The sequence below is a fragment of the Uloborus diversus genome, chromosome 3, assembly GCF_026930045.1.
Source record: "Uloborus diversus isolate 005 chromosome 3, Udiv.v.3.1, whole genome shotgun sequence".
Taxonomy (NCBI): domain Eukaryota; kingdom Metazoa; phylum Arthropoda; class Arachnida; order Araneae; family Uloboridae; genus Uloborus; species Uloborus diversus.
In genome coordinates, this window is record NC_072733.1 from 128,714,429 (window position 1) to 128,732,086 (window position 17,658).

Consider the following 17,658-nt stretch of genomic DNA (forward strand, 5'->3'; position numbering starts at 1 on the left):
GATGTTACTCTCCTGTTACCTATTTTCTAAACCATTCTTTTACAAATTCTTTCACAGCACTTTTTAATACTGATAATTTGACATAAAATTCAGTCGTGTCGTTCGGTGAGTTCGAGGGGGGGGGGGGTGATCAAACATCAAAACTATCTATATCGAAAGCCAATGTGAGAAAGTGACAATGTGTTTTCTTTTCTCCTCCCTTGCTCTTCCTCTCTCTCAATTAATGTCATTGATTTGTCGAACCACAAGCAATATAAATTTTGATTGATCTTAATTTGCAAAATAATGTATCCCTTTAAAAAAAAACAGGTTTCCTTTTTTTCCTGATATTTTTGCAGTCTCATTAACTACTTACAAGGGCTTAAAATGAAGAATTTTATATCTATTTTTCAAAAACTTTCCCGGGGGAGAAACTCCTGGACCCTTGAAATTGGGGATATTCTATATCTCAGTTAAAAAGGCCATTGCATTATACACCCAAAACCCATCCCTCTTTGAGGTCAATTCCAAAAGAAGGAGGGGATTAAAAGAGAGAGGGCTTTAAAAACGAGAGAAAACACAGGTTTTTCTTCCAGTATTGGCAAAAAGACACATATTAAAAAAATGGCTTGTTTTGCCTCGAACAAAATGTCCAGTGTCCAGCAGCCCCATACTTTAAATAGCTTAGGGCTCTATTAGGTCTAAATCTGGCACGGCATGTACATCACAACTGTTTATGACTTCAACTCAAATGTTTCTGGGGAAGAGCCCCTAATCTCGCCCCTCTCCCCCTTCTACAAATATTGTTGGAGGTTACCTAAAAATTTATTTCTTGAGTTTTAATATCAAAAATTGTTGGGGAAGAGAGTTCTGAACCTTCTATCTGCCTGACATAATCAAAGATAGTCCGAAATTTTGTTTCACACTTCATTTTAAAAAAATATCCAGGAGAGTTTCGAAACACATTTCTTCCACAAAAACAAGACTTCCCAAACTAGATAGCTTGCGAACCCCTTTCATAGACTGATATTCAGAGCAAACTTGTCATTAGGCTGTATAGATACTTGTAGTTAGTAGACAGTTGAATTAAATTAACCATTACTAAATAGAGGGAAATTTAGAATAATCACTATTTAAAAAAAAAAGTAGGTAGCTTACAATGCTTTGCAAATTCTTTAGTACAAAACTCAAGTTGAACAGACAGAAATCAATGGGAAACAAAACGATTAAAATTCAAAATTAAACATTGAATTGAGGGGGAAACTGAGGTTGTTTCAACTAATACAATTTCAACATACAGTCTAATCTCGTCATCATGTCACCTTTGGGACTGTTGACAAAGTGTCGTCATCGATGGAGTGTAGATACAATATTTTAATAATATTATATGAATTAATTCAAAGTTTGGTGTTATTAACAAAATTCAACTAACTTAATTTGAATTATTTCAGACAAGGCTAAAGTCATAGGAAAAATACTTCTCATTTAATTTTTCATTTCACTCTAAAACTTTCCAATAAAAAGTTCACAAACTTTTTGAATAACAATCTAAACAATTGTGTGATTTTAAAGAGAAGAAACATTCTGACAGCTTATTCTCTACCTTTAAAGCAGGAAAGAACACTGTCTAATTTTCTGTATACTTTAAAGGTTTTCTATATTTCTTGTCAATCTAATTAAAAGGCTCAATTAATGTTCTCTTCCTCCTATGGGAAAAGCTTGCAACGACCAACTACAGCTGAATGTTCCTCCTATGGTTTTTTTTCTTACTACTTCTTTAGTCCAATTTTCAAATCCATTTGCTTTGAATTATTTTCTATTGTCCTTCAAGTCAAAGGCTAATATCTGTCGCTTTTAGAACTTATGTACATGCCCTTCTTCAAGCGGCATGTACGGGCTATAATAACAAAGGTCTCTTATCGCTTCGTAGAAATTTTTACTATAGCTTTTTCCTGCTGTTTTCATTATTTTAATAAAAATTTCAGTTGTAATGAAATCGTTTTTATCGATGTTTCCTGAAAAAAAAAAGTAAAAAGTTTTGAGGCAAAATGACGCTGGCAATAAAATAAAAAAGGCGAACAAAAAAAAAAAAAAACTTCCGCGGACGCCATTTTTGCCCTTCAATAGTTCCAAAGAAAAAATTTCCTAGGGTGAACAGGAATTATGCACAAATTTTAGCGGGAGAAGAACATTTTCCTTATTCTAAAGCACAAGCCTGCGGATGGTAGGGCCAAATGAGAAAATCTTTTTTTAATCGAAAAGTCTTTTCAGCTACGAATAAAACGTAGTCGCCATGTTTGGTCATTCATAAGATGGAAGTGGACACAATGCCTAAATGCCTAAGATTCCAAAAACAAAGCAGAATTGGATGTTTTCTTTAACTGTAAACTAATAAAAACAACGCAAAATGTGCTGCAGCTTTTTTTTTTTTTAATTTTATTTTAAATATGTAATTTTCTTGAGAAATGAAAATTTTTGTTCTTAAAACTTAATCTTATCCTCATTGCCTTGGACGCAAATGTGCTAAAAACTTTTCAACTGAAGTGTAGTTTCATGAAGATTTATTATTTTTAAATTGTTTTCATGCTACAAATTCAAAAAATTTTTTCTTAATTTTTGTTGTAACCGCCATATTTGGTCATTCCAAAGATGGCAGTACACAAAACTTTTTAAGTGCCTAAGTTTCCGAAAATGGCATTGGATATTTATTGCAATGCAAATTATTGATAACAACGCGAAATGGAAGTCAACAAAAATTCACAAAAACATAATTAGATGTTTATCTCAATGTCTATTGAAAGCAATGTTCTTTGAAAGTAAATGTGCAAAAAAGAAAATTTTTAATTTTAATGCAAGCTTCTTTTATATGCAAAAGGAAAAAAAAAAACTGATTATTGGCATTGGCTTATGATCGACGGATGTTGACTTTTGTTAGAATGCATTATATGGTATGCCCATCGATGCAACAAGTTAATCATATTTATACTGAAAAATAGCTTTGTACTTTGCTCAATATGTTTTGTGTTACATACTAATAGGAAAATAAAAAGAATAGTAAACCAAAAGTGGAGTAAGATTGCTGCTGATTACAGCAAAACGCTAATATGCATGACATGTGGCATCAAAGAAACGTTAAAATAAGTTGAAAGTATTGTGCATTCATGAGGAGAAGACACTTCGGAACGCCTTCCCGAAGGCAGAGCTAATTTTAGCGCGGGGATGAGCGCTACCGCTTTTAATTGAGACAACCCTAACTTTGGCGGGCATTTAAATTTGCGAAAATGTCTTTGTGTTCTTTCCTTTCGTTTCCTGCTTCGCGTAATTGTCGTCTACGGGGAATCTATATTTTTTAAACTGAAAATTTCAGAACTATAAATATTGTATTTACAAAAAAAAAAAATAAGGTATTTTGTTTTCCGAATGAAACATTTCTATTAAGGATAGGCTTTCTGAATTTTGAACGATATCCTTTTAAACACTAACGTCCTATATTCGAAATTGCAAGTGCGCTGATGAAAAAAAGGGGGGGGGGGGGAATTTTCATTGCCACACAGACTGTGGCATTAAAATGCTTAAGGGCTGCGTTCTTTTTGACTACTTAGTATCTCTCTATCTCCCTCTCTCTTTTCTTGAGGGGGGGGGGGACTCAGCAGCTCTTAGGGTTTGGGTCTTTGATGCATCTGTATGGATTGTACAAAATTTCTGGTCATATAGAGTGGATATACAGTCAGTAGATCTACAGTAGCAGTTATTTTTTAAAAAATGCTGAAAACATTATCCAAACAAAAGTTGCCCCCCCCGCTCCCCCCACCAAAAAAAAAAAAAAACCTGGTTGAACCAAAGGCGGGGACTGGCCAATTGTTCCAGAAGGGATTTGCATGTGAGAAATAAAAGTAAATGAAAAAACAATAAAAAATCAATCTGAAATAAATCAATGCAATTGATTATTAAAATCAAGGTTATTTCTTTAAGTATTACATGAATGTTAATGTTTAAAAATATGTAATAATTTTCGGTGCATTATAAAAAGTGACTTTGGTTGGAATACTGTTTTAAAAATATAGGTTCTTCGGCAGGGCCGTCTTAAGAGATGACGATTACCCCCAGGGCGAGTATTTTCCAGTGGGGGGTGGGGGGGCAAGCCAATTTTGTTTTTGGAGGGGAAGAAACGAAGTTAGTTATAACAATTCAGTACACAGTAGCTTAACGTCCACCAGGATTACCCACAAAGGATATTACACTTCACCTTACGCTCGCCCCTCATCACATCTCACGCAATGTTTGATGAACATATTGCTATAACGAACGCTTTTATTTGGAAAAGAATATGTGAAGTCTCATTTCTTGTAATCCCCTCCTTCCCCCTTGAGACTAACTGTCAGAAGTTCATGAACGTCGAACCCTCCCTCCCTACCCCTTTCAAGCGTGACATCATTTGTGAACGGCTCCTTAGGTTTGCTCTAAGTCCCCAAAATCGCACTAACAATTGTTTTAAGGGACAAGACCGGTCCCCACCTCCCCCTGGATAGAGCTAGTCACAATTTTTTAATGATCATGTATGTTTTTAACAAAGAATCATATCGCACCCCAGCAAGGAAAGTGATACAATTCAAAATCTGAGAAAACCGTACCGGCTATTGATTTAAAATTTAAATTCAATGCTCTTTCTCGACACAAAAACCGCAAAGTTAGCTCACCAAAATAGTGGGGGGGGGGGGGGGGGGGAAGCGTAGAAACGATTCCATCAATAATGACTCATCATTAAAGTTTCATAATTTGGAACAATATTTTTCGAGCTTAAAGTATGCATTATGTATCTATACTTCAAAAACTAATTAATAAAGATCACATAATAAGTTGATTGCGCATATTGTAATATTTGAGGCTAAATCGCTTAAAATTACTATTGCGTCAAACCTTAATTTTCTCGATTGTTTTTTTTTGGTTGAGTCAGTTTCCTTGCCAATGTGCGATATTGTTGAACAGCTGAATAGGTTGACTATAGCAACAATTCTTGCTAAAAATTACGCATTTTACATTCAGAGCATCGGAGCTGTATTAGAATACGGGCAACAAACTTTTGCCTATTTTATAATTCCCACACGTAACGCTGTTCCGTAAAAGTACTGGAAGAACTGAATTACTTTGAGAGTAATCGAAAAAACTAGACCAAAAAAAAGAAAAAGCATATTTTTTCGTATTTGCAAAAATAAATATGTTAAAACAGTAACATGAAACGTTGTTTCAGGCACTGTTTCAATTATTCTGTAGATAACCACACTGGCATGTGAAAAGCTTTAATTTTTGTTTTGTTCCTTTTTTCATTTCTGAAGAATAAAAGCCATATTGAAAAAAAAGTACTTAAGTATTTAAATGTGTCACACAGAGTGCAACTTACTTACTGACGCTTCCAAATCTGTTCGTACGCTTTAAATGTGTGTGGTTAAAAATGAAGTGCCTAGGAATTGAAATAGTAGTGCAATACTTTTTCATACTGTCTCTACATGAGTACATCAACCCAACGTTTTTTAAATAAAATTTTGACGTTTGAAAAGGGCTAAAAATGAGGTGACAGAGAAATATTTTCAGAAAAATTCGAAATTAAAGTTATCGTCTGTCGTTTTCTTTTTTTATTATTTTTTCAATGCGGTGATAGTTAAAAAATCTTTTGGCAATAATTTTTGCTTGTTCACTTCACAAATCGATGTATTATTTTAAAAATGGCTCGTATTCGCAAAATAACAACAAACACAATTCGAAAATGTATTAATTCTTCATCATATTCAAAGTAAAACAGTTCGAAATATTGCAAAAGTAGTTCATTTATCCCATATCACTGTGTAATATTTAATAAACGCTTTAAAGAAGAAAATTGGATCGAAAATAAGGTGAGAAATGGTTGACCAGCAAAGTTATGCGATTAGAGATTTATAATTAGAAAATCTATAAAAAACCCACGTTTGAAAGCTGTGAAAGTTTCAGCAGAATAGAAGGAAAAATTTCCTTCCAATTTCACCTACAACTGTTAACCGTGTTCTCAGAAAATTTTTACTTAGCGTGAAAAACAAAATTTAGGATTTCCTTCGCACAATCAATGATAAATTAACACGAAACGTATAGATATACACTGCAAAACTTAAAATACTTTTAAGTCGAACAATTGTCTTTGCAGCACACCTTTTTGTCGGGAGAGAAAGTGGGAGGTGATTTCTTAGAAAATTATAGAACACTCGTCTTCTTCCAGCGCGATAACGATCCCAACTGGCAACCTTTCTCAGTGTTGGTCTGAAGCCTCATCCCTAAAAGACGCATATAGAATCTTCCGATACCACGTGTTGGGGGCGTGGCAAGTCTCAACTGCTGAAAAACGGACAATACATTGTTTTTAACAAATAGTAAACAAAGGGTCTAAAGGGAGTGCGGGAAATTATAGACCTGTGAGTCTAACTTCGGTGGTTTGCAAAATTTTTGAAACATTGATGAAAATTAAGATAGTAAATTTTCTAGAGACTATTAATCTATTGACTAGTTTTCAGTACGGTTTCAGGAAAGGTAAATCTTGTGCAACTAATTTATTACATTTCTATGACAAAGTTACCATGGCTTTGGACAATAAGAAGCCTGTAGATGTTGTTCACATTGATTTTCAAAAAGCTTTCGATAAGGTACCGCATGTTGCTCTACTTAGCAAATTAGCTGATATAGGAATAGGAGGGAAAACTTTCATTTGGGTAAAAAACTGGCTGACCGGAAGGAAACAAAGACTAGTTGTAAGGGGAAATTATTCTAATTGGAGTGAGGTCTTAAGCGGGGTTCCTCAAGGATCAGTGTTAGGGCCTGTTTTGTTCATTGTCTTTATGAACGATATTCACAAAAATATTTCTGGGAACATGAATTGTTTTGCTGATGATGTCAAAGTTATGGGGACTGTAGAAAATGAAGAACAAGCAAATCAGCTGCAAGAGGACCTAGATCATATTACGGAGTGGGCTGATAAATGGGGGTATGGCTGTTAATGTTGGGAAATGTCAAGTGCTACATTTAGGGCATGGAAATAAGTGTACAAGCTATTATTTGCAAGGTTCAGTCATTAGTCAGGCAGACAAAGTTACTGATCTGGGGGTCTTAATAAGTCAGGATTTAAAGTTTAGCCAACAGTGCAGCATTGCTAGCAACAAAGCCAATAAAATGCTTGGGTTTATCAATAGATCTATTTCAAATAAATCTAAAGAAGTTCTTCTGCCCTTATATAGAAGTTTGGTAAGACCCCATTTGGAGTATGCTGTTCAATTTTGGTCTCCTTATCTTAAGAAAGACATTAATGTACTGGAAAGGGTTTAAAGGCGAGCTACAAGGCTAATAAATGGATTTTCTCACTTAGACTATGATTCCAGGCTTAGAAGGCTAATAATGTACAGTCTTGAGCAAAGAAGAGACCGAGGGGACATGATTCAGCTGTTTAAATTTATTAAAACGAAAGATGTTACGGGGCTAAAGTTTAGCACTGAAAACAGGACAAGGGGTCATTGTTTTAAGCTATTTAAATCTCAGGCTAACATGGATATTAGGAAAAATTATTATTTTAGCAAGGTAGTGGAACCTTGGAACAGCTTACCGGAAGAGGTGGTAATGAGCAAAGGAGTAGACAGTTTTAAGAGGGCCATTGATCTTCACTGGGGAGTGTAAATTGACTAGGACCAGTCTAGCTGGGCCCAGAGCCTGTTGCTGGTCGTCACTTTTGTATTTGTATTGTATAAATTAAAACAATTTTTAACAAAATGTTTTGTTTTTTTTTTAAATTTGTGACAGAATTTTTTTTTAAGTTTTTTTTTTTTTTTTTTTTTTTTTTACAAGAGGAAAAGTTTCAGTTCTTACACATTGCTACTTTGAACAACTTTGACTATTTTGAAAATATTGTTACTAAAATTTAATTTTGAGTGAAGCGAGTAACCTGGAATTTTCTAAAAAAATAACCTGGAAAAGTAAGGGAATTTTTTTTAACCAAAAGTGTATGAACCCTGTACTTTTTTCAAATTCTTTTTCTAAAAGTTTTATGTTTTGCTTTAAATCTTGTTCTGAAAGTATGAAAATATTATGCAAATTTTGGCTCTTTAAAAAAACACACCATAATGTATGTTTTTTTACATAAATCCTCGATGGTCGTTCCGATCCTATTTGATTTCCAATTAACTCAAACAGTCTTTATTCTGAAAATCGTCAAAATAGGAAAAAAATTTAATTAATTTAAAACTTAAAAAGGCAACTTGCTTTTGACTGCACAAAGCCCCCTGCACCCCCGTTTTATCATTCCCTTGCCATAGTCAAAGTTCCATGTTTTCCCATAAATCCCGCATTTCATTATAAATCCAACATCATTAAAAAAAGAAAGAAAAAAAATATATATTTCTATAAACTATATCTTATATTTCTGCTGTCATGTGAACGGTAATACTCGCGATCGATTAAGAATACGTTCCATTGAAAATCATTCAAACAACGGGGGCTAGTTTCTATTTATTCGAATAACAGTTGTAATTTTTTAATCTTCAATCACATCAGATTAAAATATAAGCCAAATAGCCAGTCCTTTGATTGTTTTCCCTTCATAGTCATCCTAACATGGCGACGCTGCATATGGAACGTAGTTGCCATGTTTGGTCATACTCTTAGTTCAAATAATGCAAAAAGAATGATTTTTTTTTTGGAAATATATTCTTGGTAAATGCCAAATTGTATATTACTGGAGGAGGTTTGTAGTTAAATATATTTATGCCAAAAAAATTTCTTTTTCACTGTGGGACCATGGTACTGTGTACACTACTTTATTTTTGGCTTAATGATTTTTTTTTCTTATAAACTTTAAAATGGGTGAAATGAACCATTTGCTTCAGGAGCTCCCAACCTTCACCATATGCCTCTTATATTTCCATGAGTAATATAATTTATATTTATTGTTAGCATTCCTTTAGCATCACTTTCATAATATTTGTTTCAAAAAATACAAATCGAAATCTCCCCTTCCCCCACCCCCATTCTTGTAATACAGCGCTGTTTTCGAAATCCGGTAAAACTGGTGGCCACCAAGCTTTTTGAGCCTAGTGGCCATTGGCCACTTGAAAATTTTCTAAACCTTGAGGTCTAATATGGTCATCACATTTTTCGACTGAGACATAATTTTTTGGTAGCCAATTTCAACGAAATGGTTGCCCATTGGCAACAGACAACTGCTAATCTCGAGCTTTAAACAACAGGCTTTGCTTTTTCAACAGTTCATATTTTTGTTTTCCAGCTGAAGCTAAAAATGAAGGTAAGCACTGACTGACAAAAATTGTAAAATCTTAGGAACAAGGTAAAATTTGCAGGCTCCAAACAAATTATTTTTTTAGGGTTTGTGGGAAAATTCAGTACTGACATGGTTCCTAAAATGATGTTGTTCTGAAAGAACTAATAGCCAAGGTACAGTCGAACATCGTTAAACCACCAACCCAAGTTATGGGCCGAAAGTTGGCAAATTCGAGGGTGGCGGTTTAAAGAGTTTTCCCCAAATCTGCATAAATGCATGTTTTCATGAAAAAACATATGAAGGCATTTGTTTTCGTTTCCAAATGAAGTTTAAAAAATAAATGCCTTTGGATTTCCAGTAGTTTGTCGCTGCTCAAGGACGATTCTTTGGGTACCATTTCTTTTCTTTTTCTAGAACTTGAAAAATGTTCATCTATAAGCAAGGTCCTATCAAGACAAAGTGGTGCCCAGGTCCTAGTTCAATTTGGTGCCCCCTCACAATAAAACCTGCACGCTATCAAAGTACAAGCTTAAAAAAAGGGGGGTACAAATAAATTTATCCTCTTTTGGTGCCCTTAAAATTATGGTGTCCAGGTCCACGAACTCACAGAATGGTGCATTAATCAGGCATTGACAATAAATTGATGGCTTGTGAATCGGTACATTTATTCTTAAACTCGCAAATTCGAATTTTTTCGTGTATGCTAAAGATTGTTTTTGGTATTGTAGCAAAAGGAAGCAAAAGAATAGGATGTTATAGAATATGTTGATACAAACTTGTTTGCTGAAGTCTGCACACAGTGTCAATTACAGGTTAAGCCTCAGCACCCTCCCCTACTGACCGGAACAGAAAAGGATTAATGAATGCTTTCGTAGCTGAGTAGTGAAATGTCAATATGAAAAGGTTGAAAAAAGTGGGGGAGCAGATAAGATCCAGTTAAAATTCATGGAGATGTTGGGAACAGTACTCCTTCGCGACTGAGTGCAGTAGGGGGAGTATTAAACAGAAAGAGAGATAAGAGAGCTGGACAATTACGTAGCAGCTAATGTAGGTGCATTTGTATGGGGCATTAGTGGCATTTATGTGTGACATTCAAGATTTCCCTCTGTGGCTCCTCATGGACATTCTCTCTCCTAAATGGCTTATTGCCAAGTTGAAATTGCTTGACATGGTCTTTCAATATGGCGGTTTAAACAGCCACATTATCATACCGAGTATGCAGTTTTCCTCGAAAATCAGTGGCGGTTGGTGGAGGGTGGGGTGGCAGTTTAAGGAGGGAACTTGCATTGCATTCCTATACTAAATGTTTTATTCAATACCTTTCTTGTCAAACTAAGAGGGTGGTGGTTTTTCGGGAGGGGGGGGATTCAACGAGGTTTAACTGCATCTCTTTTTTAGTCTGACTTTTCAGACCTTCGAGGTAAGTATACTTTCAGCAGGTAGATTTCAAGGTGAAAAAAGTGTGAAGTTATGTCTGTCAAACATTCATATTCACATGACTGGAGACTGCACGGTTTTGTTGAAACAGAAAACGGTTCGACAAAAGATCACCTATTCATGATCTTGCAATATTGTACCTTAGTTGTTGACAACTCCTTACTTCAAAGGTGAAATTCTAGTTTTCTAATTCAAAATTTAAGTAACATTTCATGTTTCTTAAACTTTTATCTTTTAAAATTTATTGCAGATCCCATACTGAATTTTGGCCACTCTTTGGGAAGCCCTGCTCTAAGACAATCAAAGATGACCTTACAATCGTGTTTTTAAAACCTCAATCTCTAAACATTTCTGTGGAGTAAATGTAAGTATCCCACCTTACCTCTCCCTTTCCTATAATATCAGCGAACATGTTCAAAATTCGTGCTTTTTGAACTTCAGCATCGAAAAAGCAGAGGAGCAACAGCCTCTTCCTTGTATCTGCACCTGGTGTATGTGATAACAAGACCAATATTCTATTTTCTAGTTGGCTTGAAACGTCTTCCTTTAACACAATCACAACACTACTCCAGCTGTATTCAAAAAATTGAATGAACATTTTTCATACTTACTGCTCTGATCTAAGTCACCTAGTCTCAATTACAAGCTATAAAATCAGTGACGGCGAGTCAGAGAGAGACATATTTTCAAACTCCTCTATTAAAAAATTTTTTTTTAGCTTTTGGAAGTTATCTCGGAATCCTGAGACAGGTAATTGTATTACAATGTTTTCATTGTCTTATAAAGAAGATGAATTTTTAGTGTTATGACTTATAAATTATAGTATGATACATTATTTTCAGCACAGATAAGTTTTGGAAATGAATGGATTACATACCTAATTGTCTCATTCCATTCAAAATGTTTTTTTGGTAGTCGTGAAGCTTTTCTTTCACTCCCATCTTGGCTTTCTTCAGCATCACTACCATTTGTAGAAGGGTTAACTTTTCTTTCCTCTTCCCTGGAAATAATCAGTAATAAAGAATGATGTTACATTAGTAGGATAAAGTTATTTCATAAAAAATTTGTTTGTGAAATAACTTATCAATGGCAGTAGAGCATCTTAACCAAAATGTCCGAGAAAAATAGCATAAATCATTAGCATATTATAGATAACTTCAACGAATTAGAAAAAAAAAAAAAAAATAGAGGATGCATCATAGTACTGGCTAAAAGCAAACATTATATGAGGCAGTGAGAAGCAAAGGGATGCTATGTGCCGCATTTAAAATTTTGAAGATAAATATTGCAAGTAATAGAGGAACATCTCCTCTGCTTTGGGGCAAGAGATGGTACTAGTAGCACTGGTAGGTACTGCTATACCACATGGTTTAGAAAAAAATTTCAATGAGAACCTACCTAGGATCTGAACTTTAATGTGTTTTCTCAAAACTTCAAAAAGTTCACTTACATCCCTTGCTTTTCACTGCCTCATATGTGTAGTAACAAATCCCAAACCCATAGCCCCCAAATGGGGGAGGCCATGGGTACAATAGCAGTGGGGCCTGGGGGAATAGGGACCCCAAATAAAGAAAAAAGTGATTAAATTTCATTTTTACATGAATGCCTAGAAGTGACATTTGCTAGAAAAGATATAGGAAATTATAAGATTTTTTTTAAAGGAATTTTTTCAAAAGTATTGAAATTTCCTGAAAAAAATAGCACAGGATGTACAGAACTAAGTCCGAAATATGAAGCCCTCAGGACTTTGGTAAGTTCAAATCTTGATTTCTTTCTGACTTTTGAATGTTTTACTTTTTTTTTTTTGTTAAATTCCCTTTTCAATTTCAACAAAGTAAAAGGAAACTACTGTGACATGGGTGAGAGCCTAGATCCATATGACTCTTATCGTCCTTCAAAAAGTAAATGCAATGTGATGTATAAAAAGAAAAAATGAAACAAAGGAAATAAAAATACAATAGAGTCTTGAAAATCCCGAGGTAATTGGGGCTCTTCTTACCTCGTATTATCCGAAAAATTCTATGGACTACATAAAGACATGCGCTGTTTACTTCCTTACGCTATGAAAAAGAAATATTATTTCCTCCCTAATTAACCCTAAGCAAATTTGGATAAGTTTTTTTTCTTGATGTCTACACGTACTTGTGTGTAAACTTACAGGCAACCAAAACTGCCCTTTGATCATCCTCGAATAAGTTTTGCCGTGACATTTGTTTCTAAGTGTAAGCGTACCTATGTACCTCACATAATACAAAAACGTTAGTCATAGAAGAATAAAATTGTATATATGCTTTGTACAGCGTCAAGTTTTGCACTTCCCTTTTAAATTGCAATCGGATATTCCAAAAGAGCTGTTTGTTCATTCTTTGGGGCAAAACAATGTTTTAGTTCAAAGTCATTTTTTGTATGAATCTACTTCCTACTTTCTCGAAAGCATTTCTAAATCCATCTCTAACAGTCAAAGAATGTTTCATGTAACTTGCAAGTGTTATCGACATAAAGCTTTCAATTTCTTTTCTGTATATTGTTAGGAAAGTTCTACACAGCAAAATATTTCAATTTCCATATTAAAACATTTTTATCTCTAAAAAATACATTAAAACTATCAACAAAAGCACCTCGGATTAAGCAGAACCTTGGACTTTTGAGACTGATTTTTTACTTGTTTTTTTTTAAACCCTTAAAGAAAAGGTACAAGACTCACTCCCCAGTGCCACTGCTTTTTTTTTTACACAGGTAAGCGTAGTTTTCAATGGATTGGAGGAAACAAGTGCAAGTTTCTTTGTTTAAAAGCTTTTCCCTTTTACAAAATAAAGAATAACAGAACAAAATAAAATACAAAATATTACATTCTAAAACATTGAGAATACTTGGAAGCAGCTCAATGAAATACGAGATGTGTTTTTAAAGTAAGGTCCGTTTTGAAATAAATAGAAAGAACAAGTACAGATAGAGCAAAGAAATTTATTGCACAAAGTTCTACCACCCTTACGCTATTTTTCGACATTGCTCCTGTGGTATTCCAAGCATTTGCCATAGCATGGTGCAGGTTTTTATATACATATTCGTACAAAGTTGCTGCCTGTGCTTACAGGGCCTAGGTTGGGACTTTTTGAACATCCTCTGGTCTGCCCCTACCTTGCTCGCAGCAACTTTCATTTGTTTCAGCGTCTGAAGTCTTTCCTAGGTGGTCTGTGGTGCAACAGCAATAATGAGCTCAGAGAACATGTTACCCCATGGTTGACTACACAGGCGGTAATTTTCTACGAATAGGTATACAAAAACCTGTACCAAGCTTTGACAAATGCTTGGAAAATCACGGGAGCAATGTTGAAATATAGCGTAAGGGCGGTAGATTTTTGTGCAATAAATTTCTTGGCTCTATCCGTACTCTCTCCTTTTTTATTGCAAAATGGACCTTACTTTAAAAACGTCCCTTGTAGTTATAACAGCACGAGGCAGTTAACGCATAGGCTCCAATATTCCCACACACACTTATCAGTGTTCTTGTTCAAAATATCTTTAAAAAAGCTTAGTTTTGAAAATTCTATACGGATATACAGCTTTATGCTTTATCTAGTTTCAGATAGAGATATGATGTGAATTCCAGTTCTCTCTCTCTCTAATTTCATTTTCCCTAGCACATTTTTCATTTTATAAAGCAGAATTTTGTTTTCAATGCATTTTTCTCAAGACAGCAGATTTTTAACATGTCTCAGTACTGAAATAAGGAAGGCAGTGATGTACAGTACATGAATATATAGGGGAGAGTGTTGTACCTTGGGACACTGCTAATTTCTAAGAATCTATCTTTAGCAGCAATGTTTTTTGTAATCTCTAATTGTAATCATCACCATTAAATGGTGCCATTGTAACAACAAGGTGGCGATAGGAATTGTGAAAAAAAGTTCCCCAGCTTTTCCCTGATTAAGTTCACCAAATTTTCCTGATTTGCGTTACCAATGATAATGGTTTTCTTTCTTTGCTTTACTTGAAATCCATTGTATGTTTGTATAAAATGCAGTATTTTAAACTTTTTAAGTTATGTAAAGTTGTTGAACTAAATATATATTTTAAAAAGATGTTACTTTTTTTAATAAAATGGTTTTAAAAAAAACAAGACAATTTTTTTGGGGGGGGGGGGGAGAATGACCTACATAACAGTATATTAAATTTTTATACAATGGAAAGATTATAGAAAATTAAAAAAAAAAATAAAAAACTTTACTTCCAGAAACCACTTAGCATATGAATTTAAGAAACTATTAAAATTACTTTTAAAAACATGTGTATTTATGATAGTTCAAAATAATTTCAATTACTTTTTAGTTCTAAGTTTTCAAACAGTATAATAATTGCTGCAAGAATAACAAGTAATAGTGAAAGAATAGAAGTAATGTAGTTATTCTTAACTAATTGACATATTTATGCAAAACAGATGAAACCATTTGACAACCATTCATAGGGAGCTTTTCTCTAATCAAGAACATAGGTTTTAATGAATGAATACAGCATTTTAACAATAAAAAATAAAGATATTTTCTTAAGTACACAAGTTAACTCTATTTCAAATGATTTCAGCATGTAACGAGAAAAAAAAATCTTAGATTGCTTTTGTAACAAACAACTTGGAAATGCAAGGGAAAAAAAAGGGAAAAAAAAGCAATTGGTTAATTTCAAAATACATAAAAGAATACAACTTGGTTATAAAATTAAAGAATCACTAAAGTCTGAAGAAAAGAAAACCTTTATAACCTGCGGTGACAACAAATAGTATAATGGCAAAAAAACAAAGTTTTTTTAATTGAAAGTCCAATTTTAGCACTTAAATTAAAAACGCGAAGAAGTAATAACTTTTAAGCTTTTATAGTATTAATTTAAAAACCAAAAATTTCTTCTTGAAATCGTGATTATAGTACGCTAATTACTTCGAGACAATGGAATAAAGGCAAAGGAGCTAAGGCATAATTGAAGGCTTCCTCTTTGCCTGTATGGTTGTTTATTTTACGTAGCATTGAAAGCGTAAAAGGAAATTTCAAGCTAGGTAAAATAAACAATTAACAGACACAAAAGCAATCTTAGGAAGTTCATTCTGTGGTTAATAGATAAGATTCAATACTTTGATGTTGAGGAAAAAAGATGCACAAATATGCGGCAGTGTATAATCGCACCTCATAAATTTTACTTTTTTTTGAACAGATAATTGGCGGAAAATGCGTAGGGATTTAAGAGTACTTAATTTTGTAAAGCAAAAAAATTTTTCTTCAAAAAATCAATTTTTCCTGATTTTTTGTTATTTTTTCAAAATTCCCTGATATTTCCCTGATTAATAAAGTTCCCCGACTTTTCCCTGATCTGTCGCCACCTTAAACAAGGATAGTAGTCCAGGATTTTTCACAAAGTCCGTTTTTTTGTGGAAAATGAAATAATTTTGTAAAAAATGCTATTTCAAAAATATACATCTAGTAATGCATGGGTGGAAGGGGATCAAGACAAAATTAACGCCATTGAAATTTTTTAAAAGTAGTTATTTCCGGTAGAAAGTATATGACTTGTTTGGTCTTTTTTTTCAATCTCTATGTGAACAACTTTTTAATTAAATGACTTTACTACATTTATAGTAAAATTTTATTTGTTTGCCTCTTAAAGAGTTAACGAAACCAACAAAAATGTGAAAAATACGATATACATTGCAGAATGGTGATAGCTAAATTAAAAGCTGGTACCTATCTCAAGTGATCATTATTTCTAGCTATCCGTTAGCAGTTCAAAGTTCTAATCTCTGATTTGTATTTGTTTTTTTTTTTAAACAAACTATATAATAAATAAGAAGCGTTTTATATTTGGCAGTATTTAGTGATTTATCGTTTGCGTAAGCATTGCAAGAGAGCCAACTTTTTTTTTTTGCCAAATTAGCAGATTAGATCCGCATATATAGGCTGTGGGACGAAGGCATAAAAGATGCTTAAAAACATGGTTTTGTTTGCCAACTTCGGGGATTACGAAAAGTGATATTTTTCTGAATCCTTAGTGTCTACAGATGAAAAAAACCTAATGTTCACAAAAAAAATAGTGTCTCATAATTTTTCAACAGACCATTAAAGATACATGAAAAGGAGTGAAACTGACAAGCAAGAGGCAGACAAATTTTAAATACATAAAAAATATTATACATGTACATTTAAAATATTATGCATGTACATTAAGAACATTATGTATATACATCAAAAAAACAGTTTTTTTCAAGAAGCAAACTCTTCATTCTGAAGTATAATCGTCAGAATCACTGAATTCATTTATCCTGTTTTTGCGTATGGAGTTATTTTCCTCCTGAGAGTTTATACAGCTACAGTCACTAGAGGAAAATTATGTGCATGAACAATTTTACGTCTTGCATGTACTACATCTCTTTGAAGAACACCGAGTTTTCGGGCATGTACAGGAGACTAGTTTTTGAACATTATATATATCTGATGCAATGGAAATAGTGCTAAATTGTATTTCAATACTGCCCGCATTTATAGTCCATCCAATGTTCTGATGAACTGAGAGCATTGATTAAATCAGTGGTGCTCAACCTACAGCCCGCGGATCAAATGATGACCCATGTGCCCCGTCGTTGTATTCAGTGCTAAAAAACGAAAAATATATTCTAAAACCTTCCAAAAATACTAGTAATCTTCTTTTGGTGTTATGAATTTTGAAGTCAAGTAGTCATAAATTGATTTCTGAAACACAGATGCAATAAAATAAGCATGTAGTAATTAAGACAGCAATTTTGGTTTGTAATTGTCTTTTGTTTCCCTTGTTTTCCCATGCTATCTCGAAAAACTTAAATCATATAAATAAATTTGATATTTGTTCTGGTCTACGAGATTCCTATTAATGTGAGTTGTCGCCCGCAGGTAAAAAAAAGGTTATTCACCACTGGATTAAAATATTCAAGCATCAGCAATGAA

At 33.7% G+C, this 17,658-nt stretch overlaps 1 protein-coding gene across 1 annotated transcript in view; it reads right to left on the reverse strand.

The window, feature by feature from the left end:
• LOC129218944 (ubinuclein-1-like) overlaps nucleotides 1–17,658 on the reverse strand; it is a 225,001-nt gene that overhangs the window by 68,542 nt on the left and 138,801 nt on the right. The window contains 1 exon segment of the mRNA XM_054853264.1: nucleotides 11,577–11,699. Coding sequence (XP_054709239.1) covers nucleotides 11,577–11,699 — 123 coding nt within the window.